Source organism: Micropterus salmoides, unplaced genomic scaffold (assembly GCF_014851395.1).
Source record: "Micropterus salmoides isolate LMB-PRFRI ecotype aquatic unplaced genomic scaffold, ASM1485139v1 Ms_hic_scaffold_8, whole genome shotgun sequence".
NCBI lineage: Eukaryota > Metazoa > Chordata > Actinopteri > Centrarchiformes > Centrarchidae > Micropterus > Micropterus salmoides.
Window position 1 is genome coordinate 22,563,200 of NW_024044570.1, and position 24,485 is coordinate 22,587,684.

The window sequence follows — 24,485 nt, forward strand, 5'->3', positions numbered from 1 at the left end:
GCAGTACAGTCTATGGTCCTGCCTAACAATCCTTTCTCCATGTCCCGCCCATTCGCCGCTGCTGTCTGAGCTTGGTCAGGTGTTCGTTGTACAGCGACGTAAACTTTGAATTTGGAGAACAGATTGGATTTTGTGTCTAGACCAACACAGTCGAGGCCATGCTCAGACGGATACTTCAAATGGTAAGCTTCTGGAGCAACAAAGTCAAGCGTGTCGCTTTTGTTTATTCAAACCGAGTCGTTTTTCTTGAGAGACGTAGGCCTATCCTCCTCTGTTTTCATGGTGGGGACGCACGTTTTAAAACACAATATGTTGCCGGTGGGCGGGGATTCTAGTTTTGACCAACGGGAGATGCTCTAGTTGGAAAAACCTCGCTTCTCCGTCAGATCGTTGTGACAATATCGAGCGCTCCTTGTGCGGGGTTGACACAGCTAGCCATTAAATGCTAACGTGGTTCGACTGATTGATGCTACTCTTGACAGGGATATAGCAAGATAATGTACTTACAAACTAATTAGCTAACGTGTCCTCGTTGCCAGGGCTAGTCGAGTAAGGAATAACTTAGCTAGCTAACGTGCTTGGTCACAGAATCATTTTATTTTCACGGTTTCGGTTAGCTAGCTATGTTTTATAGCTGTAACGTTAGGTTGATTCATCGTCCACTCATCACATGCTAACGTAGACGTTAGCCACATATTGACTTTCGGGAAATCCCGTGTCAGCTGTCTGACCGCAAGATGAAGAAAACACGCGTTTTAATTTATTGAGCTTCTACTATTGTTAATGTTGACATGATTGTTGGGATAAATTACCAGCTTGCCACTAACACTACAAGTGGGAGTAGTAGGCTATAGGTTAGCTACTTAGCTAACCAGCTGGTGCTTAGGACTGCATTTACCACAATGCATTGCAAACGTTAACTGCATTGTGTATATTTGGAAGTCTTGGCTTTGTAACCATCCATCACTGATGTTAAGGATTGTCAGACTGGGACCTGTAACCCAAGACATTTTATTGCAAATAAAAATATTTTATGTTAAGAGTTATTGTTTTGTGAGCATACACCCGACTTGTGCAGTAACTGTGTGGCTAACAACACGGACATCACGGGCTTTATAGGAAACAATCTGATTAAAGATGATCCGTTGTGTAACACACATTTGCCCTCAAGATGAAAAAGGTTTGGTTTATAATATGGTCTGACAGTTTATGGGCACAAACACACCTCAAACTCTAGATTACACTGCCGAGGTAATGATAACAGTGCATTTCATTACTGTCATGTCAGAATTAGCTGTCACCTCTGGCCAAAATTTGCGATTTCATGTTTTAAACTCCTGGCTTAAAATTAATAGTGTAGTGGGTAGACAAAAATCATGTTGTCAACCTGTTTTAAGACAGTATAGTAAATCCCTAAAAATATATGTATCCATACTGAGTTAATTTTAGTAAATAATTTGTTTATTTAACTTTTTGTGGTTAGTATAATTATTTTAATGTTGGTAAAGTCAGTGTAGTCCTGTTTAAGTGTGCAGTTTATTTGAGTTGGGTTAAAGGTTGTTCCATGATGCAAATGTTTAGCCTGCTTTCAAAGTGGCTTTTGTCTGCCCTCCGATAGGCTCTGAGATGTTCAAAGTGCTCAGTGTCCCCATCCCAGTACTCAACCACACGTGCACAAACCCACACATTGACCTGATTCATTCATGCAAACTATTACCAGCCCAAATAAACCCATTTTGTGAATGGACCACCAGTGGTACATCCACCTCGTGTGTTTGGGCTTCAGGCCATTGGACTGAGTTGATCTGAAGTGACCCTTTTAAATCAACTTTTGAGCTGTGAGAGTTAATTTTATTTTACCTTGTCCCCTGCTATGTTCTAAATTACAATGTTTGTTGTTTAATGTAACGAGGTAATTGCCTCTCACCTGACCACATAGTAGTTGGAGGGGCGTGGTAATGCATGTATAAACATTCAAAGACAAAGGCGGCATATTCATTTAATAATCACAAAGCTGAACTGGAACAGAGAGCCCCTGCAGTTAGATGCACAGTTATCAGGAAGGCTCAATAGCTGGCCAGTCAGTGTCCTTGCAAAAACTGGATCATGAAAATAAAAGGACATTGCAAACAGCAAGGTTATTGGAAAGTAACAGTGGAGGGAAGTCAGTTGAAGAACACAAGGCAGTAAATATCCCATTCCCTATCATAAGATCAGTCATAAAAAACATGGAAAAAGATATGGCACAGCTATAAATCTTTCCAAAGCCGTCCTCAAATACGGTATATCTGTGAGAAGAATTATTGAGAGGTAGTGAGGGACACCAGAGGCCTGTGGAGACACAGATGGGAGACACTGTGCTTACGTTTGCCTGGGTGCTTCACCTGTCGCTCCTTTGTGACTGTTGAATAAAACTCATCTGGGTTAATGTTTATCAGAAGTTGCGGGAGACTCTGAAACAAACTGAAAAAGGTTCTATGGTCTGATGAGCTCTATGTGAAGCATTTGGCCATCATACTAAACGTTTGGTGTAAACCAAACCTCGTTCATCACCAGACCCGCACCATCCCTACCATAAAGCATGGTGGTAGTACCATTTGACAAACCGACTCAAGTAAAAGTATAAAAGTACTTGGTTAATAAAACAAACTACACAAAGTAGGCTACAAGTTACTTTGTGTTTTAATATTGTTGTTTGCCAGATACCCTTTTTTTGGAATTATAGCTAAGTGTTTTATGTGCTGTGTGTGTGTATCATTGTCAACTGTGTATTAGTTATTTCTAGGGAATGCACTTTACTTGTTGATTATCTCATACTTAGCTATTTCTGTTTAATAAGTAATACAATTAACTCTTTTTTTAATCTACATGAAGGTAAGATCACTGCAAAATATCACACTGCCTTGCTGCAGCCTGCTGATGTTGCCTATGCCTTTTTATTATGGACATGTAGCCAACCAAACCACTTGCTCTGTTATATATGTTATGCAAAGGATCTGCCTTTTGCATAGGTTAGGCATCCTATACATGTGATTATTCCTGAAGTAGAATTACTGAGGCAAAAAAATGGGAGCCGCCCATTAATGAAGTAGTAAAGCCTACATATTAAAGGCAGACCTGTGTGTCACGCGTAAAGCCCAACAGGACTGTTGTATTCTCTCTCCCTCTGCATCTCAAAACTTATTGTTTCCTGAATAAATAACAGCTGATTGAAAGCCAAGATCAGATTCACCGGCGACATTCAATTAAATTAATTTGCCGTCGGACATTGCTATTAAACAAATAGCAACAAAGCAAATTAGAGAAAATAAAAAACTATCAAAAGAAAGTCGGGCTCTGCCCAATAACAGTATTCTGCTAATTTAGGCTATCAGAATCAATCCAGTGATCATCTGACTTAGATTTTTATTCAGTGAGTAGCCTACATGTGTACTGCAGAGACTAAATAGGCTTTAACGTTAATGGTAGACGTTACACAGCAACTGGTGGAACTGTTGTCACCACATATGACAGTGTTGTTATTTCCTTATGCAACTAAATAAATTAAATTAAATAAATATGAAAGCATGTTTATTTAAGACAGTTGCATCGTGAAGGAGACTACAACACCACCCCAGCGTAGAGCTAATCATTCACATAATATTTGTTTAAGGCTAATAGGGAGCACCCAGCATAGTTGTTTTTGAGACGTGTGACTCAGGACTCTGTTGAAGGCCTGGGCCTCTTTTCTGGGAAGCCTGACGCTTCTTTTCTGAAATGAATTATTGTTCACTTGATTCAGCATTTAGCTAGATGCAGACGTTGCAAACAATTCAAGTAAAGAGCACACACATCAAAGTCAGAGGTCTGTGTGTGTGTATACTTATGTTTGAACTTATGTTCAAATGTCTCTGGAATAATGTTTGTAATTTATTTGGGAAAGCTGAAAATAGGTCATTAAAATCTGTATAAAGGATAAAGATCTTCTCCCATATCACAACTTAACTGCTTCTCTCAGTGAACAAAACTGTACAGAGAACTCTCGTACTAATCAAGTCCATGTTGTCCTCTCCAGACTCCTGGGAAGGGAGGCTCCCAGAACGCAGAGTCCGAGCAGCCCAGCACAGACCTTAACCATGATCAGACGTCAGAGGTAAGGAGGATGTTTGTTTTTTTGCTCCCATTGAACTCTTGTAGCTTTTTTTTCCACCCTGCGAGCAGAGCTGCCGAACTGAAGCTAATAATTTATTGTTGCGTGGTTGATTCTGATGGCGTGTTTCTGTGTTCAGGGCTTCATCTGTCCTCAGTGTATGAAGTCTCACAACTCTGCGGAGGAGCTGTTCAAACACTATGAGCTGTTTCATGATACCGGAGACCTGCCCGCTCATGTGGCCCCCACTCGGTGAGATGCAGCGATATAAATATTACTTTCGTTATGACAAAGAGTCTGACCTCATGGTGAAAGTGACAGAAATTTGATGTGTATATTTATGTGAATGCACTTTTTAGGGAAGACCTTACAATGCTGCGGCAAGAGGTTCAGGACCTGCATGCTTCTCTCAAGGTACAGTCGAGTTTCTGAGGCGAACTCAGGTGTGTAAATGGTCGGTTCATACAAAGACTGTTTGTGTGTTTTAACCTGATTAGGAGGAAAGATGGTTCTCTGGAGAGCTCAAGAAGGAGTTAGACAAAGTCCAAGGACACCTGAAGCAAGTAATTCCTTCAAGATATTTAACATGTATTATAATAAAATGTTGGCTATCGGAGTATAAAACTAGTTAATAAAACTTCTTACTGTACATATTTCTCTCTTTGCCTTGATTCCACAGAACGACGGACAGACGGGCTCAGAGGATTCAGGTTAGGGACATTTTTATATTTAAAATCCCTGCGAAAAAGACACCAGATGCCGGTCACTAATCTGTGGCGCTTTTTTCCCAGTCCTCGAAAGGAAGTTGAATGAAGTGGAGACAGAAAAGTTCAACATCAAGCAGATGAAAGACCTGTTTGAGCAGAAGGCTGCTCAGCTGGCCACAGAGATAGTAGGTTAGTGTGGGGCCAGGGAACTGGGAGGCCTGTGTCTGCGGGTCTGCATCATTTAACAACACTGAGGTACTTTTTTACCCAACCACTATCAAGCTAAATCCACCTGCTGTGTTTTTATCTTGCACAAGTTCATTCTTCAACATTTGCTTTTACGGTTTAGGTTTTGCATTTTTACACTGATAATGTTTTCCTCAAATCAGTTTGATGTTGTGAACAAGTTAGGTATTTGTGTATTGTTGATTTGGATATTATTAAATGGGCTATTATTTTTAAATTGTTGAATTCGACAGACTTAAAGTCCCGCTATGATGAGGAGAAGAGCCTGAGGGAGGCTGCTGACCAGAGGCTGGCCAGATTGACCGAACAGCTCCAGAGCGAGAAACAGGAGACAGAGAGACTCCAAACAGAGCTGGTACAACACACACTAAGTTTCTGTTGGTATTTATTCTCTTCTCGCCAGGCTTGAGACATGGTTTGCACTTTGTATGGACTTTTCTTTTATGAATGTTGTGCTTTGGAGTCTGAAAGAATAATGTAAATCGACACCATGAAATCTGTTTGGCTCTGAGCTGTGTGGTATGAAGAATCGGAGCAGATCTTACCCAGACGATTTCTTCACCGTTGTTATAGAAATGCAAAACAGAACCTCATCCAAAGAATTTATCAAAGAGCTAAAGTGTTTTTTTGAAGTTAGAGTTGTGTGGTTGCATTGTTATGTTATCTGTTGTTAAATGTCTTTAACTATTCAGAGTATTTAGAGAGGCTTCATATAAAAGTAGGATTGGTACTAGTGTTCACAAAGAGGCAGCAGCTACTGATGCCTCTACACAATTCAGCTATTACTAAGGACATCTAGTTTTGATTTATCTTAATACCAAAAAGCCTGTCCCACTCTCTGCCACCCAGTCCTCATGGCTATAACACAGTGCCTCTGCTCTGCCCCCTAGCTGCAGCGACCGGGAGTGGAGGATGTGGAGGTACTGCAGAAGGAGCTGGTGCAGGTCCAGACACTGATGGACAACATGACTCGTGAGAGGGAGGACGAGTCTGAACGCCTCAGAATTCACTACGAGCAGCTGCAGGCTAATTACGCTACCTCAGAGGTAAAGGGGGACAAAACACCGAAATTCTTGAAGGAGGAACCTTTTCCCGACGTGTTGCAACATAAGCCACCACTCTTCCACCCTAAATTGGGCTTGTTGCAAGCACATAAACACGCACACTGATTCCCACAGTTTACGTCTAGAAGATTGTAGTGTTGATGTGAAGTTCGTTCTTATTTTTCCCCCTTTCTATTTCTCCTGTCATTTGCTAACCCATCCACAGCCCTTTAATACACTGCGTGCACAATTATTAGGCAAGTAAGTATTCTTAATGGATCATTAGCTCTATTGCACTTTTTCTAACTCCAAACCTCATAAACTTGAATGCTTATTGGAGTTAATAATTTTCAGGTGATATGTATTTCTGTAGGGCGGCGCAGTGGTGCAGTGGTTAGCACCTCACAGCAAGAAGGTCGTGGGTTCAAACCCGGTTTCCCCGGCCTTTCTGTTTGGAGTTTGCATGTTTTCCCCGTTTCTGCGTGGGTTCTCTCCGGGTGCTCCGGCTTCCTCCCACCATCCAAAGACATGCGGACTAGGTTGATTGGTGACCCTAAAATTGTCCTTAGGTGTGAGTAGTTGTTTGTCTATGTGTGGCCCTGCGATGGACTGGCAGGGTGTACCCTGCCTTGCGCCCGATGTCAGCTGGGATTGGCTCCGGCGACCCTGTACGCAGGATAAGCGGTTGACGATTGATGGATGAAGTGAATGATTCCTTAAATCAAGGCTGCTTCATTACTTCAGGTAAAATAGGCCAAAAAAGACATTTAACTGACAATGAAAAGTCAAATACTGTAAAAAGCCTTTCAGACGGATGCAACACTCAAGAAATAGCTCAACTTTTGAGGTGTGACCACTGCACAATGAAACGTGTTGTTGCTAATAGTCAGCTCGGCCCACAGAAAGCGCATGGAGAACAAAAGGCCCTACCAGGAACCCATTATCCCCTAGTGGCACCATATTCCAGAACTGCAACCTACCTGGAGTGTCCAGAAGATCCAGATGGATGGGCCTGTGGCTGGATCACTGATGGACACGGCACCACTTTGACTCAGACACCAGCAAGGTGGAGGAGGGGTTCTGGTATGGGCTGCTGTCATTAAGGATGAGATAGTTGGACCTTTTCAGGTTGAAGATGGACTGAAACTTAACTCCCAAACCTACTGCCAGTTTCTAGAAGATACTTTCTTCAGGCTGTAGTACAGGAAGAAGGCCATGATCTTTATGCGGGACAATGATCCATCACAAGCCTGCAAGTACTCCACTGCTTGGCTAGCCAGCAAGGGCCTCGAAGATGCCCGAGTAATGACCTGGCCCCCATCTTCACCTGATTTGAATCCTACTGAGAACTTGTGGGCCTTTCTCAAACGAGATGTACAGTCAGGGAAGACGATACACGTCTTTGAACAGAATTTAGGAGGCTGTGGTTGCTGCTTCTGCGAAAGTTGATAGTGAACAGACCAAGAAACTCCATGAACTGAAGGCTCATGGCAGTTATTGAAAAGAAGGGCGGCCATATTGGTAAATATTAACCAATATTACTAAATATTTTTGAAAGGCCAAAATTTTTATTCATTTTGTTCATTCATTTCATTCACTCTAAAAGTTTTATTTGACAAAAAAAAGACAACAGTTACAAAATAAATGTCTCCAGGCAGAGTCCTAAATCCTATGTGTTGTGTCAAACGTGCTTACACAGAGGTAACTTCAAAATTTCCTATTACTATACACAACGCGACGGTTAGAAAACTGTTGCTCCATGTCCTGCTTGGCTGACCCTTTTTTAACGCAGCACATGCCAATAGGTGCTCTCACCTAATTTTTACTACACTTAGTTGCATTTTTCAGCACTTGAATAGGTCTGAGTTAACAGGGCAAACTAATGGAGCACAGCTACACATGTTAATTCGCTAAATACACACTAATGACATCTGTCTGAGACGAACACAAAATATTACCAAGTGAAACACATAAAGGAAAGTTAATTTAACTTATGAATACGAAATAATCCAAAAGATTGACCAGGTTTTCTTAATGGCTCTAATAATTGTGCACGCAGTGTATCCTTATTTTAAAACCGCTCTGAAATAGCCTACAAAATGGTTCCGATGTACTGTAGTTATGTAATACGAGATGGCTTTGAGCCTGATTTCCAATAATTAATGCCCTGTGAATAATTCAGCCTTATTTCCTGCATTTTTTATCCCAGTGAGAGAGGAGCTTTTATCAGGCTCTGTCAGGCAGCACCAGGTGAACATGTCCTTCTTCATATCTGTGCTCGCAAAATATATTTTTTATATTTTTACACATTGAGGGACCACATTTTGAATATATTTGAAAATGGTCTGGTTTTTGATCACGTGATGGCTCTCAGGATACACAGTATCTTCACTGTGTTGCAGACTGGCGTTTGCTGTTGCATCGTGACTTACCTTTTGTCTGTGTCTCTCTTTCCCTCCCCTTCTTCTCCTGCTCCTCACATACTGTATCTCCAACACTCACTCTTTCTTCAAGATTCGTAAACTGGAGGTAAAACATGTTCTTTCAAGTCGGCCCCAAATTTAGTTTCATCTTTTTGACTTTCTCCTCAGTTTGAAAAGTTTTTTTTTTTTTTTTTTTAAACAGTGTGTTGCCTCTTCATGTTTTTGTGCGACTGGCGCCTGGTTGTTAATGCATGTTGGGTTTGTTTTCTTCTTTTATGTCAGTCCTTCACAGTGAAGCTTCAGTTCCTTGAAGGTACTCTAAATGGCTTGCAAAAAGGGTGTTAACGTGTCTCTCTGTCGTATTGCAGATAACCATATCCCAACTAAAAGCTGAGCTGGAGAAGGGTCCACAGGAAGCAGCTGTCTACACACAACAGATCCACCAGCTGCAGAGCAATCTGAATAATTTGCAGCAGGAAAGCCAGGTAACACACACACCACCAGAACCAAACCAAAGAACAATTGTTATAGTCAAGATTACTGCAGGTACAAACATGTCTGCCACACATTATACTGGATGGATTGTGGAGGATTTACTTTTACTTCAGTAATGTTAACAGGCCTTGCCAGCTGTCCTTCAAGTAGAGAACACGCCATCTCAGTTTCTATAAACCTTCCTCTGTTGCTCGGCATCAGGCCCTATCACAATGCCATGCTGTCACCAGCCATCTCTGGTAATCTAGGCTTGTTGATAAAAAAATCACATGGAGCCCTATAATTAAACCAGCAGGTGTGGGGAGGGAGGGTCTCTGCTGCGCCAGCTCTGCCACTTGGAGTGAAATACAATCGCAGGTAACTGCACAGGTGCAGTGAGAACTGGGGAACGGACGCACAGAGTTCCTGCCAGAGATTAAATCCTCCCACATCAGGCATGCCTTCCAAGCCAAGTAGGTTTCCAGGTAAAATGGGGATTACAGAGCTGGATCTCCAGTGTGATGCCCTCTCCCCATGCTTCCCTGAGACCTGATACAGATACTCATCTCTTAAGAATAGAGACAAAAGTATTGATTGAGGATCAGGACTAGAAACAGAATAACAAAAGGGGTTTCATTAGTCTGTATCTCCAGGATTAGAAAGGAGAGTCCCAGCAGGGAGCTGTGAAAGTGACACAAGAGAAGGACAGCAACAAGGCAAATGATCAACAAAAGAGGAGCAGACAAAACATAAAGTGTGTAGAGAGGATTGTTAATGTCGGCCAGCTGCTGCGGCGGCCTGCAGAGGTTTATTGAACGACTGTGAAGTCCAGGTGACCTGTCACACTCCCCAGTTAGCAGCACGCTCCACTATTAACAGCATTTTGCTCTTTATCACCCTGTTGCCAAGTTTATTGCCAGAGCTTACACTAGAGCAAGTGCTGTACACCGCGGTATTTCAAGTCCTGTGTCGTAAACTCTCCCCTAGAAATGCCATACCTCACTTTACTCTTGGCTCTCGACAGCCGACTGTTATTTTCCACAGCTTGTAGCACAGCAGGCAGGGCTGTTTGTGCCTTGTTGCAGCTCCTATCACACCGACTGTTTTAATTTAAAAAAGACAAATGGTTCATGTTATAGTGTGGCTTAATTAATGAATCACTTATTCCTGATTAACCTTTCAAACCTTTCAAATCTTAATCCAGTGTTTTACATTAATTACATAGACTATGGAGGCCCGCCACAATCTAATTTGTTCCACCATAGTTTCAAAATGAACCAAAGATATTTTTACACTTCTCTTAATAACATTAAAGACCTCGTTGAGACTTAATGTTGTGGAAGCTAGCCACACCAAATTTGGAGTGCACACGTATTCGATCCTTCATGGTAATTGCACTGAAATGGACTGCAGCATTTTCTCACTTTACAAAGACAAGTGTTGCAGTATGAGAGTCTTACATGAAGATAAAGTATTAAAGTCTTAATTGTACATGTTACGAACCCAACATACAAAACAATTTCTCAAATTGCGTCGAACTTGGTGAATTTAGCTTGAGGACACACGTGTCGCAGTGTCCAGTTTTCAAAATATGGTGTTAACACAAGATTAATTGGATTATATTCACAGGAAGTATAAAACATATTACATGTTGTCCATTAAAATGGTGATGGCGCATAGATAAGATGCTTGTCTTTGGTGTGGGAGACCTGGGTTCGATTCCCGCTGTGACCATCCACCATTGTGTCCCTGAGCAAGACACTTAACCCCTCGTTGCTCCAGAGGCGTGCAACCTCTGACATATAGCAATTGTTAGTTGCTTTGGATAAAAGCGTCAGCTAAATGGATACATTTAAATGTAATGTAAATGTAATTTTGGGTTGCTTGAAAAACAGTAAATATATTTGTCGACTTTTTTGCTGCATCATCACCATTAATATCTATACAATGTGTTTATGAACAAATTGTTAACCAGAGCACAAAAGCGCAAAGTTCTTCATAGCTCTAGCCTCCTAATTTTACTGTCAAAGTGCACCAAATTAATGCATTTAACTTAAAATTTGCTCTGGGGGCATGCACCCAGACCCTCCAAGAAGATGTGAGGTCCACCCACCATAGTCTCACAAAATCCTGTGGGTAATCCTTTTTCTCAAGACCCTGCTCCCTCTAAAAATGTCAGAAAACAATAATTTTACCCATTTGTTTTTCATGTATTTGCTCCCTGGCTTTCAATTCTACTCAGGGACATCTTTCAATGCCCCATAATTCCCAAACTTCTGGGCAAACAGCGCTCATCTGCCTCATGTTGCCCTCTCCTCTTCTCACAGAGCCTGTCTGAAAAGCTTGCACGTAAGGAGAAAGAGTATCAGGAACTGGAGGAGCGCCTGGGAGCTGAGAAGGCTACCAAGAAGGCAGTTCAGGATAGCCTGAGGGAGAGGGAGCTTGAGGTTCAAGAGCTCCAGGCTCGAGCCACAGGGGCTGAGGCCTCCCTGCAGAAGGCCCAGACGGAGCTCGGAGAGAGGGCTGACGAGGTGGCAAAGTTGAAGAGCGAGGTAACGGACCTGGAGGTGAAGCACGCAGAGCTGAAGGTCGAGAGGAAACAGTTGGAACAGCAAAGGGAAGAAAAAGAGAGCCATGGTGCTCAGCAGCAGACCGAGATCAGTCAGGTGAGGGCGGACAAAAGCCACACACACATGCAGGATGACCTACATTAACAATTGATATACAGATGGGTGACTAAAGAAGCCTTCAGAACAGCTTCAGTGTGCCTTGTGATAGATTTCTCTGGAACTCTGTTGGAGGGATAAACACCAAATGATATTCCCTCATTTGATGTTTTGATGATTGTGGTGAGCGCAACACGTTGCTCCAAAATCTCCCATAGGTGTTAATTTGGGGTAAGGTCTGGTGGCTATGAGGGTCATAGCATATGATTCACGTGCTTTACACACTCCTCAAACTATTCAGTGCCCCCTCAAGCAACGTGGATGTAGATCTGTCATCCTGCAAGAGGGCTCATTTACATTGCTGCAAAAATAACAAGGCTTTTGTATCCTCATGACATCAAACACTGTAGTGGTGAGACAGTGAAGATTTGGCTTTCAGTTAAGAAGAAAATTCAAAACAACAAAATTGACAAAGATGCATATATTTTATGCATTAATATGTTAAAAAAACTAGGTCAGAGGATTCCAGACATCTGCTTTCCTCATCCAAGTATCGACTATATTTCTTGTTTGTAACTTTGACATCTTGCGTTCTCCATCTTAATCATCACCCCTCTCTCTGTGCTCTGGCTAGCTGCACGCCAAACTGCTGGAGGCGGAGAGGCAGCTGGGCGAGGTGCAAGGTCGTCTTAAAGAACAGAGGCAGCTGTCTGGGGAGAAACTAAAAGACCGCGAGCAGCAAGCAGCCGACCTGCAGCTCAAACTGTCCCGTGCAGAAGAGCAGGTAGGCATCAGATGACACTTAAATGATCGCTACAAGGAAAGTGAATTGGTGTAATAGAAGAGACAGGACATATGTTTATAAATGTGAATGCTGTTTAAGTATGCGTCATAAAAAAAACTAAAATTAGAGATATTTAAAGATTCATCAAGATTAAGACCTAACAGTAAGATGCCCAAAGTGACTGTTACCAATGCATTTAGGTTTAGGGCAAAAAACACACAAAAAAAGATTTAAGTGCTCTCCTCTGTGTTTTGTTTCTTCAGTTGAAGGAGAGTGCCAGTAAGAATACAGACCTGCAGCACCAGCTGGAGAAAGCCAGGCAACAGCACCAGGAGCTGCAGGTGCTGCAGCAAAACACCAATGGCAAACTCCGCGAGGCACAGGTACTGTTTACAAGAAAAACTGGCAACAGAACTGGAGAGCATAAAGCCGAAGGCGTTTTAAAATCACTAAGCGTTTCAACTAGTAAATTATATTATACGAAGTTTTGATCTATAGATGTAGCCAGAAACTAGATTGCTCACTTATATATTATATCTAGAAGCTTTATAAGATTATAGCATATTTTCCAAGATCCTGACGCCATAACATTTTGTCCGTTCACAAAACGGGTGTATGAACGTGTGAAAATTGGTGCGGTCTACAGGACATCCCAATATATACCTTAGTCACAACATAAAACCCAGACATGAAATGAATGAATATTTATGCCAAAATACTTAATGTTACCTTTCTGTTACGCTGACTTGCCTTCATGCTGTAGAATGACCTGGAGCAGGTGCTGCGTCAGATTGGAGATAAGGACCAGAAGATCCAGAATCTGGAGGCTCTGCTGCAGAAGAGCAAGGACATTGTGAGCCAGCTGGAAGCCGAGAGAGAGGACTTATGTGCCAAGATCCAGGCCGGGGAGGGAGAGACAGCCGTGCTGAACCAGCTAAAAGAGAAAAACCATGCACTACAAGAACAGGTGGGTGCAGACACACACACACACACACACACACACACACACACACACACACACACACACTCTCTCAAAGGTGAACTTGCTGTAACTTGTAGTGCAAAAGTGATATGAGAAAAGACACATGCCGCTATCCCCCCATCACACTCACACACACACACACACACACACACACACACACACACACACACACTGAAGAAATGTATTGTCTAACTAATACTTGCAGTGTAGATTAAAAATCACAATATAGAAGAGCCAGTTTTATTTAACAATAAATACAGGGAACTTTTGAACTCAACCTTTTTTTTTGTATATGTGCGTCTTAAAGGTCACACAGTTGACAGACAAGCTGAGGAACCAATCGGAAAGCAACAAGCAAGCCCAGGATAACCTACATGAGCAGGTCCAGGAGCAGAAGACATTGCTGCGCTCAGCCCAGGACCGAGCCCACACCCTGGAGACCTCAGTCACTGAGCTCACCGCCCAGCTCGCTGACAGCAAGGAGAAAGTAGCCCAACTGGACGCTCAGGTAAATCACTGTGTTTATATATATTTAATAACATATAATGGGGTTGTTGATGCAGTTCTCCAGTTTGTATTCACAGATTTTAAAATTTTATGTTATCCTACGGAATTTTTTTCAAATTACAATAACAGTTTCTGTGGGTGTGTTTCTCTTAAGCTCAAGGCAAAGACAGAGATGTTGCTATCTGCAGAGGCAGCCAAGGCTGCACAGAAGGCTAACCTGGAGAACAGCCTGGAGACCGCTCAGCATGCATTGCAGGACAAGCAGCAGGTTAGTGCCTTTTTAATGTGCCTTATTTCTTTCCTTTGAAAATATGTCACTCCCTGGCTTATAGATGTTGTTTTCTTCCATTCTCCCTTCACTCTACTTACCTTTTCTCCTCTTATCCTGTACCCTCTCCCACCGTCTTGTATAGGAGTTGAATAAAGTTCAGAAGAAGGTGGAGGAGCATTCTCAAAAGCTCAAGGAGAGACAGGAGCAGTGCACACAGCTGGAAACCAGTCTGAAGAAATGCAACGACTCACTAATGGCATCAGAACAGCGTATAGAGCAGCTGGAGGGGCTTAATAAGGTTTGCATTGAGTCTTTATTTTAGGTACCTGATACTCTACTGTAAGAGGGGTAAATTTTTCCTGTCTCAAGTGCCCTCAGTTTACATATATCTTGTTTTTTTATAAATTAATCTGGTGTTTGAATCTGACAGAAATTGGAGTCACAGGTTGGGGAGATGCAGGCCACCAGGGACCAATTGCACCAAGAAGTGCAGATGCTGCAGAAGGAGGGGTCAGAGGTTAAACGGAAAGCCAAGGAGCTGCAGCGCTCGCTGGAAACAGAGAAAGCAGGGTGAGATAAACTATACTAGCGCATTAGCTTCATTAAAATATGATGAAGATTTCCAAGCAACAAATCCAGCTGTAATTAACAAATTCAAATACAAATCAGCTTTATTGGCATGAATGTATAACCACAATATTGCCAAAGCTACATATAAATTACATAAGAACAATTAATTTCATACATTTCATTAAATAAGTTATGTTACATATTTTAAAGATATATCAAAAAATAAAATAAAACTAAATAAATGAAACGGTGGTGCAGTGGTCCGCACTGTCGCCTCACAGCAAGAAGGTTCCCCGGCCTTTCTGTGCGGAGTTTGCACGTTCTCCCTGTGTCCGCGTGGGTTCTCTCCGGGTGCTCCGGCTTTCTCCCACCGTCCAAAGACATGCAGGCTAGGCTTAATTGGTGTCTCTAAATTTAGGTGTGAATGTGAGTGTGAGGTGTTGTCTGTCTATGTGTGTCCCTGCAATGGACTGGCGACCTGTCCAGGGTGTACCCCGCCTTTCCCCCAATGTCAGCTGGGATTGGCTGGATCCGCGACCCTGTACGCAGGATAAGCGGTTGACGATGGCTGGATGGTAACTTGTCTGTTATTATAATAATATTAATAATGAAAATAAAATAGATAAAACTGTAAATGTGTGTGTGTGTGTGTATTAATAGACAAAAAAATAATTAATTTAAAAAAAATTTACATTTATAATTATATTAATTACTAAAATATCAAACAATCAAAATAATAATTTGTCAGTCTGAGTTTCCACTGGTTGTCCTCAGTTTGTGGCATGAGGAGATATTTTGCAGCAATTATTTGACATTTGGCCATTTCTCCCAGTAAATAGGGGAGTTTCTGTGTGTAACCTCTAACCCTCTCTAAATGTATTTTAATGATGACACAATATTTGTTCTGCTGTATTTTAATGAACAACCCCTAATATAACACAAATGTATTTCACACTGTTAAGGGCTACAACACTACAGGAGGAATTGAAGAATAAAGCAGCTGCTTTGAGTGACATTCAGCAGCAGATGGAGCGCAGTGAGCAGGAGAAAGTCGCTCTGAAGGTGAACCTGGACAAGGTGACCCTGGAGGGAAAGACTAAGCATGCAGAGCTGGACAAGAAAGCTCAGAGTCTGGCAGTAGACTTAGACAAGGCCCAACAGGATAAAGAGGCTCAAAGAAAGGAGCTTGCCTCTATGCAGGGGAGCCTAGCAAACGCTAGTAAGGCACTGAAAGAGAGTCAGACTCAACTGGACACAGAGAGGAAGAATCACAAGTCAGCCATGGAGGAGAAGGTAGGTTGAGTAAGCTGCAGTCAAAAACAAAACCAGTTTAGACCACACCGACATTATTTTTTGACTTAGGGAAATTTGTCTTTAAACAAAGAGTAACAAATAGCCGACTAGTTAGAACACTGGGACACTGACAACATTAATCTGTCTTAATCCTCAGGAAAAGTCCAATGAAAAGGCCAGACAGGAGCTTCTGAAGAATAATGAGGCCGTCACCAAGGCAATGAAAGAATCTAAAGAGCAGTTGGAGCAGATGAGAGAGGTAAGCTTCTGGGAAAATGGAAGATCAGGCATTATTGTTTTGAAAGTAACACCTAAAGACCTGTTGTGTGTCTACAAATGTCAGACAGAGAAAAAGTTGAAAATGCAGCTCACCACCGTGGAGCAGCAGCACTCAAAGGCTCAGGAGGCACTGAAGGAAAAAGAGAATCAGTTGGAGAAGCTGCGGGCACAACTTAAGACGGCCCAGGGCTCCTTTGAGGAGGAGGTGAAGAAACTGAAGGGCCAAGTGGCAGAGTTACAAGAAGTTAATGTCAAGAAGGCAAGTAGCATTTTTTAAATACAAATACTGACATTGTCATTGCACTTAACCACACAGCTATATTTACAGTGAGAGATTATCTGTATTTTCCACAGGGTTGTTGTGAAGTAATTTGTGTAAGTACAATCTTATGTGTATGTTTACGTGTGTATTTGACTCTTATCTCCAGGCAGAAGAAGAGACCAAGCTGAAGGCCCAGGTGTCGGGGCTCGGTCAGGAGCTGGCCTCTGAGAGGAGTCGGACAACAGAGCTGCAGAAGGCCTCGGAGCAAAGCCAGCAACGCTTCACTAAGCTTCAGTCCGACTTCTACGGCAAGGAGTCTGAGGTCTCTGCCCTCCGTCAAGACCTGAAGGTAGGTTTATGAAAGAAGGGCTGGAGGAGTAGGACTGGCTTCATTTAAGGGATGTTATGTGATGCTGCATCATGTTGAACAAATTTTCAGAGATGGATCGCTGACAGGGAGGGGTGGTTGAATGAAATGTTTGCTAACAAAATGGACGTGTGCTCATCTGAGCAGTTCCCTGCTGCTTTTATCGATTTCTCTCTCGAACCTCCCCTGTGAGTGACTTTTGACCTTTCTCTCACTGCAGGCGTCAGAGGAGAAGCTGAACGTGGCTAAGGAAGAGTTGGCTGCTAACCGAACCCATCAGACAGGTTTAGAGGCTCAGATCCAGGAACTGCAGAAGGGCCGGGGCTTGTTGGAGCAAGAGCTGGCAAAACGGGACCAGAAGCTCCAACAGCAAGAACAAACCCTGAGGGAACTGCAGAAACAACAGGTCAGACAAATGGATTTACACAAACAGACACGAAAACTTCCATGGCTTGATTTGATTAAGTTCATATATTGTAAATTGCACTTCATCACCCAGGGTCAAGTAAAAGAGGAGGTGGAGAAGGAGAGGAGCAAAGTGGAGGAGCTGAACAAAGCCAAGAGTGTCCTTGAAAAGAGTAACACCAGAGTGACTTCAGAATTAAAAGCATTAACGGAGAAGAGCGAGAAGGTTAGTCACTTTTCATTCGAAGCAACAACTAACAATGTCGTTCTTTTGATTTAAAGGGGGAGAGAGAGGCTGGAATATACTTAAATTGTTTGTTGTACAAATGTAGGAGCCCAGTAATTATCATTTTATGTGCCATATTGGCTTACTTGACCTGCTTCCCATGCTTGTGTCTTATGTAAACGTCTTCACTTAGGAAAACTGCAGGTCACTAGGGCCACATTCTTCAAAATTATAACTTTGCGTGCTTGAGTCAATACTTTTTTCAGTTCTTCAAAGCCATCACTAACTTTCCTAAGCTCAAGCATTTTAAAGTTTAACCCCATTGTTTCTTTTCAGGAGCTGGGTGAGTTGCGGGAAGCCAAACAGCTGTTGATCCAGCAGAAGCTGGAGCTGCAGGGTCAGGTGGAGGCAGCACAGAGTGCCATGGAGCAGGAGCAGAAAGAGCACCAGGCCACCAGGGACAGCAGGAACCAGAGGGAGGAGCAGCTATTTGCCCAAACCAAGAATGTCCAGGATCAGTTGGTAGGCTACACCCGCCAAATCATTTTAATTTTATTAGCATGTGAAATGTCATTCTCCCCCTCCTGATCCCTTTCGTGACGTGATCGATGCTTCCTTCCAAAGTTGGCAGAGAAGCGAGCCAGAGAAGAGCAAGTGAAGCGTAGGGAGGAGGCCGAGGCTAAGATGGGTGTGCAGGTGACTGCTCTGAATGAAAACGTGGCCACGCTGAAGAGGGAGTGGCAGGGCAGCCAACGCAGAGTCGGTGAACTGGAGAAGCAAACAGATGAGCTGAGAGGAGAGATCGCTGTGCTGGAGGCCACCGTCCAAAACAACCAGGATGAGAGACGGGCTCTTTTGGAAAGGTGCGTCTGATATTGTTTTAACAACATGGCCCCCGGCATACAACAATTCTTTGTTTCATAAAAGTACTTAAAAGTCTTAAAAGGTTTTTGCATTTTCATGAGTTAGGAATGCACAGATGATTTCCAGAGGGCACATACAGATTATTAAAACAATTTGCATCCAGTGCATCAGAGGTCACCAGGATTTTATTATTTTTCTTCCAATGTAACACATCCCTTCAAAACGTGCACTCTTCAGTTTCAAGAAGAAAAAAAAAACAATTAGGCAGTGTGAAATTAATTTAGTTTTAAACATTAATTAAAATAATAATAATAATCTTTATTAGACTGTCACTCTGAGCTGCTGAGCATTGCTGCAGGGTTAGTTTTGCCCACATCTCTCCTACAACTTTAAATTTACTCATTTACAGTCTCAATTTTAAAGAACCTAATTTCCTTGGGCATAGCAAATGATAATTAAAATTATAATGTAGAAAACTACCAATTCATTATATATTAGGCCTATTATAGGATGGTACATGTTCCACCGCACCACACTCACAGAGGAAAAAGGAAAATTTAGAGTCACTAAGCAAGAAGGCATCAGTTTGGACAGGAGTAATAGAACATGGAGGGCTGACTACACGAAGGAACAGACACTGAACGTGAGTCAGCAGGTTCGTCTATATACAGTATGTCCAATTTCTATTTGCTTCATCTTCCAAATGTAGGGAAAGCCATTGTTCTGCACTGTTAACAGTACACCACATTTACACCTGGTATTAAAATGCTATCTGTAAATCCGGATAAAAAAATCGCATGTTAATGCAAGTTGTAAATGCATCGTGATCGGATCTGCCTGACCACATCAGGAGAGAGTCAGGGCCGCATTGTGTTTGGATCTTAGGTAGGTGTCTCTAGTCCACAACAGATATTTGTTTTTAGCGAAACATAAAACATAGCAAGCGAGAAGGCTGAAAAGGCTGTGCAGCTGATCTGCTGTGAACAAGGCATATCATTGATCTAGTCACAGAGTAGCTTACACGCCGGTAGTCTACTGCAACACACCAGGACAAACCAACACAGTATTTTTCATATATAGAAAGGAATAACTTTATGCATTACGTTTACAAGAGTGGACAAATAAATAAGAATTTGCAGTAGACAGAATTTCACAAAGTTTATAAAGTTTCCCTTAACTCACTAACTCACAAAACAACGTAACTGGTTTTTAAGGGAGTCTTGGGCGGACCACCTCAAATCAATAACATGCAGGAATTGCTCTGAAGGACTTAGATCCGGTCTCAGTGAGGATAACAAGTACAATAACATATCCGTATACAGATCACAATACCAGGTGACACTCAGACAGTGGCGCACTGCACGGAGTACAGCTCGTTGTTGTAGTGTGTACTGTGACAGGGCAAAGCTCCTCATTTCCAAGTGTGCGTAGACCACCACTGTGCACTTAGCTGTACATGTGGTGCACAAGTCCTCAGAGTACTGATGTCTTAATTTTTTTTATTTTAATTTTGTGCACTCCCTTATCTAATCTTTTAATACCACCATCGATGAGTAACTCGTGAAAACATGGATTAACTTAGCACAAAAGTCTCCACTAGTTGACATGTGCACCCAAACTCATCAGTGTCCTGTGGTTGTGTTACAGGTGTGTAAAGGGCGAAGGCGAGATCGAGAAACTGCAGGCCAAGGTGGTTGAGCTGAGGAGGAAGCTGGACGACACGACGGCAGCCATGCAGGAGCTCGGCAGAGAGAACCAGTCGCTCCAGGTCAGTCGGAAAACACTCGAAGTTGTACAGCGAAGTAAAATAACAAAAGACTACAGATATGTTCGGCGGTCATGTACAGCAATTGTCAAGTTTGCTTTAAGATTCTTTATTGCAGACGCTCTGAATGTAAGTCCTGCTGTTGTTTTTAGATCAAGCAGTCACAGTCTCTGACCAGGAAGTGGGCTGAGGATCACGAAGTGCAGAACTGCATGGGCTGTGGGAAAGGCTTTTCCGTCACCGTCAGGAGGGTAAGAATGAAGTTTTCTTAAGGGTTGGGGCTAGTAGGCAAAAGGACACACATTTCACTGTCTGCCTTGTAACATGCACCACCTCTCTCCTTCTCCCCTGTGAATATCCAGCACCACTGCAGACACTGCGGAAACATTTTCTGCGCCGAGTGTTCAGGGAGGAACGCCCTCACGCCGTCCTCTAAAAAGCCAGTACGGGTCTGTGAGACGTGCTTCGAGGAGCTCCAAGGCTGATTCCCCCCCCCATCCCTTTACCTCCCCCCACCCCCCCACCCCCCTTCCTACTCCTCCAGCAGGCAGAAGAAGGCGTGTCTTTGTCATATTTTTAATGTGCACTATAGAGGACAGGCCCACTGCAAAGACCTCCCACCTGCATGTGACTTCTGGCTCTGGTGTGGAGAGAAATTACTGAAGAGACACCAGAGCCATGTGATGGGATTGGTTGGGATTGTCTGTGTGTGTTTTTGTGCCTTTTGCTGCTCCTGTGGACTGCCAGAGAGCAGAGACAGTGAGAACTAAACACCATCCATCTCTTTTAAGTTGATATTCACATTCTCCATCGTTGTTTGGCATCATTGGCAAAATGCAAAGTGGTTGCTTTGTTGTATTGCAAGAGTGACTGGGGAAGTTGAAAATCACTGCTGCCCTACAAAGGTAAATGCAGGTAACTGCCCCCCCCCCCCCCCCCCCCCCGAAAAAAAAAAGGTAAATGCTCGATGAAACATATTTTCTACTACACCAGTCTAATCACTAATTAAGACATTTAAATTCAGATTTTTATAGCAAGAAAGTTAAACTCTAAAATTATTTTTGGATATTTTTGGGATTATTTTTATTCAGTGTGTGTAATGCAGATTTGACATGTGCATACAGAGAGAGGTGTGTTGAAATAGTTTTTTGGAACCGAAAGAAATCATTATCTGTGCTTAAACATGCTGTCTACACCCAAAACAAGGTGATCAATGCTTGTTACTTTATCAGCTGATGTTGATGTTTGTTGACATGATTTCATGAAAATCTAAAGTGGAGATATTACATTTAAGTATATGAATTATGTTTTTGTAAATACTGTTCTGTTAACTTTTTGTTCACAGCAAAGATGTTTCAGATTTTAGGATCAAACGGCAAGAAAAAAATGCCCTAAAGAAAACAGTTCATCAGTCGATTTATGCACCAGCGATTTTCTGTACAGGACTTGAGATCAACCGTCAAATCAGTTACTTCACGTTTCCTTTGTACGGCAGCCTGTTTGCGTCTTTGTTGAAATTTATGTAATGTATTCAGCCTATTTCATGACCAAAGAATGTCTGCAGCAGGAATACAGCCGAGATGAAACCCCTGAGTTTGTTTCATAGTTCAGTATTTTTCTAAGTAGGTGTCTCTATTTGAGTTGAGCTTTTGAGTTTTAAATCACAGGGTCCTACATTTTTATCTTGAACACAGCATGTATGACGACCTGAGCGGCTTTTATGTACCGTCACTTGTTTTTGCTGTGCCACATTTCTCTGTTGAGGGTTAATTTCTGCAAATTTTGGTGCTTTCGGCAGACTGGTTATGCAGTCATTGAAGGTGCCTGCGTGTTGATGTTTTTTTTCCTGCTGCTTGTTTCCACTGAGCAGCACTGACTACTGCTGGAGCTGTGTGTGCGAGTTTGAGTGTGTTTGTGTGTATGCGCGCACGCTCTGCTTTGAAGCAATAACTGTGTGTGATGTTGCTGTAACAGAGTGTGTGTTTTAGTGTTTAGGCCTGCTGTGTCTGTGTGCTCAGATGCACTGTACGATTGTTGTTCTGCTCAGAACCTCAGTATCTCTCTGGCACGTTGTCTGGATGTCGGTGCTGCTTTCAGGTGCAACGGTTGCTGTTGCTTCTCTGTCCAACCAGCCTGCAGCTGAGCACACTGTCAAAGTAAATTCCTGCTTTGTATAATTTATAATTGTTGATAGTGGTAAGATCTTTTGTGCAATTGTCTGAAGACTGGAACAGGCGAAAACACTGTAAACCAGGCGATAACGCAGGCTGTTCTGGCATTCTGCAACAAGCAGCTTGCTTCAGACTTTGGCTTACCAGATTAACTCTTTATGCTTGTACGCTCAGTAAAAAAAAAAAAAACCACGTCCATCTCAGTTGCAAGCACTCAAGAACACCTGTCTCTTTTTGTGTTGCATTGGTTTTGTTTTGTCTACCTCAGATTGGCACAGGAAAAGCACTATTTCTAAATCTTAGAGATCACAAATGTCATTGCTTGCATTTCAAAAATTTGTGATTTATCTGTCAAACTGTACAGTCCCTTAAAATACCTAGAGAAATGATTTGCACCTTATTGTATTCCGGGCTCGTTCGTATAAGAATCCAGCCACAAACGTAGGAACACCAACTTTATACAAGCTTCAGCATTTCTAGCCCTGATGTACTTAATTGCTCATTAATACTAAGGCTGTCACAGTTGTCTTTGTAAATGTTTGTAATGAAAGAGAAAAAGGAACTATATAACACTTGTGGACGTAGACACATGATGACAGTGAAAATGTGTGTGGACTCATCAGTGTCTTAGTCATTTTTACAAAATGGCTTCACAGAGCTGTACACACTGATTTGTGGCTTGCTTTGTGTTGCTGTCAGTTATCATGCATGATGACTCAACTGGCCCACACGTTTCCTCCACATTTAGTGGCATCATACAGTATTTGATGGTTGTGAAGGTGTGCCTTAGGCCAACGTCTTGTACGTCACTGCTCACTGTCAGCGGTGACACACACCGTGTATTTACCACAGTCAGGGTGACCTTGGTTCACCAGAAGGGACGAGAGAAATAATGTAATTTATGTTCACATGCACCAGTTGATTTTCTAATTCATCGTCATGACCTAAATAAAACTTACAGTATGTTTCTATTTCCTCGTGTGTTGTTTTTTTTTTTGTAGACAATTACTAATTTAAGAAATGCATAATGGTTTTAAAAATAAATGACTGTATTTTATGTCTTGATAAATACAGCTGCTGAATTCATCAATACGCCTCATCTCTCTTGAGGTAAAATTTGGTTTAATTTTGAGTTTGTTCACCAAGCAAGACCTTTTTAATTTGAGGATCAAAGCTCGTTCTTGACCTTGGAGACAGCAGTTGGAAAAACAGTCTCACCTCAAGGACCAGTTAGTGTCTGCTCTGGAGCTTTCACCCAGTTGTCGTGGAATTGTTGATCTCCATGTTTCACTTTAAAGCACTTGTTGGTTTAAAAAATTGAGACTCACACCTCCAAGACCATGTGATATGATCAAAAGCTCAAGAACTTCTGGAACTTGAGGTGAAACTGTTTTGTCAAGTTCTTAAATGTCACTGTGAGAACTGCATGGAGAAAGTACAGGTGCTGGTCATATAATTAGAATATCATCAAAAAGTTGATTTATTTCAGTAATTCCATTGAAAAAGTGAAACTTGGATATTATATTCATTCATTACACACAGACTGATATTTCAAATGTTTATTTCATTTAATTGTGATGATTAAAACTGACAACTACTGAAAATCCTAAATTCAGTGTCTTCGAAAATTAGAATATTACTTAAGACCAATACAAAAAAAGGATTTTTTGAATTGTTGGCCAACTGAAAAGTATGAACATGAAAAGTATGAGCATGTACAGAACTCAATACTTAGTTGGGGCTCCTTTTGCCTGAATGACATGGAGTCGATCAGTCTGTGGCACTGCTCAGGTGTTATGAGAGCCCAGGTTGCTCTGATAGTGGCCTTCAGCTCTTCTGCATTTTTGGGTCTGGCGTATCGCATCTTCCTCTTCACAATACCCCATAGATTTTCTATAGGGTTAAGGTCAGGCAAGTTTGCTGGCCAATTCAGAACAGGGATACCATGGTCCTTAAACCAGGTACTGGTAGCTTTGGCACTGTGTGCAGGTGCCAAGTCCTGTTGGGGAAAAAAAATCTGCATCTCAATAAAATTGGTCGGAAGCATGAAG

The 24,485-nt window shown here is 42.2% G+C and overlaps 1 protein-coding gene across 2 annotated transcripts; it reads left to right on the forward strand.

Moving 5' to 3' along the window:
* The first annotated feature begins 21 nt into the window (after positions 1-21).
* Positions 22-23,405, forward strand: eea1 (early endosome antigen 1). 2 transcript variants are annotated; one of them, XM_038707210.1, is made up of 29 exons: positions 22-182; positions 4,055-4,132; positions 4,269-4,381; positions 4,489-4,543; positions 4,627-4,692; positions 4,809-4,839; positions 4,921-5,025; positions 5,316-5,437; positions 5,973-6,128; positions 8,917-9,033; positions 11,350-11,688; positions 12,323-12,472; positions 12,736-12,855; positions 13,236-13,439; positions 13,762-13,962; positions 14,116-14,229; positions 14,375-14,530; positions 14,663-14,802; positions 15,765-16,095; positions 16,253-16,354; positions 16,439-16,633; positions 16,803-16,985; positions 17,224-17,409; positions 17,503-17,634; positions 17,971-18,156; positions 18,259-18,497; positions 20,146-20,266; positions 20,416-20,514; positions 20,626-23,405. In XM_038707210.1, exons 1-29 carry the CDS (start codon positions 159-161, stop codon positions 20,746-20,748), a joined length of 4,188 nt encoding a protein of 1,395 aa, XP_038563138.1. In that variant the 5' UTR covers positions 22-158; the 3' UTR covers positions 20,749-23,405. The 2 variants fall into 2 exon arrangements, with proteins under 2 accessions (XP_038563138.1, XP_038563139.1); XM_038707211.1 differs by lacking the exons at positions 22-182; positions 4,055-4,132 and having other exon boundaries at positions 4,295-4,381; positions 4,627-4,688.
* The last annotated feature ends 1,080 nt before the right edge of the window (positions 23,406-24,485 follow it).

Bases quoted from the DNA above. Each gene is read 5' to 3' on its own strand.
- eea1 (XM_038707210.1), top strand. From the start codon at position 159: ATGCTCAGACGGATACTTCAAATG. The intron at 4,133-4,268 runs GTAAGGAGGATG...TTCTGTGTTCAG, and splicing joins ACCATGATCAGACGTCAGAG to GGCTTCATCTGTCCTCAGTG. The intron at 14,531-14,662 runs GTTTGCATTGAG...TGAATCTGACAG, and splicing joins AGCTGGAGGGGCTTAATAAG to AAATTGGAGTCACAGGTTGG.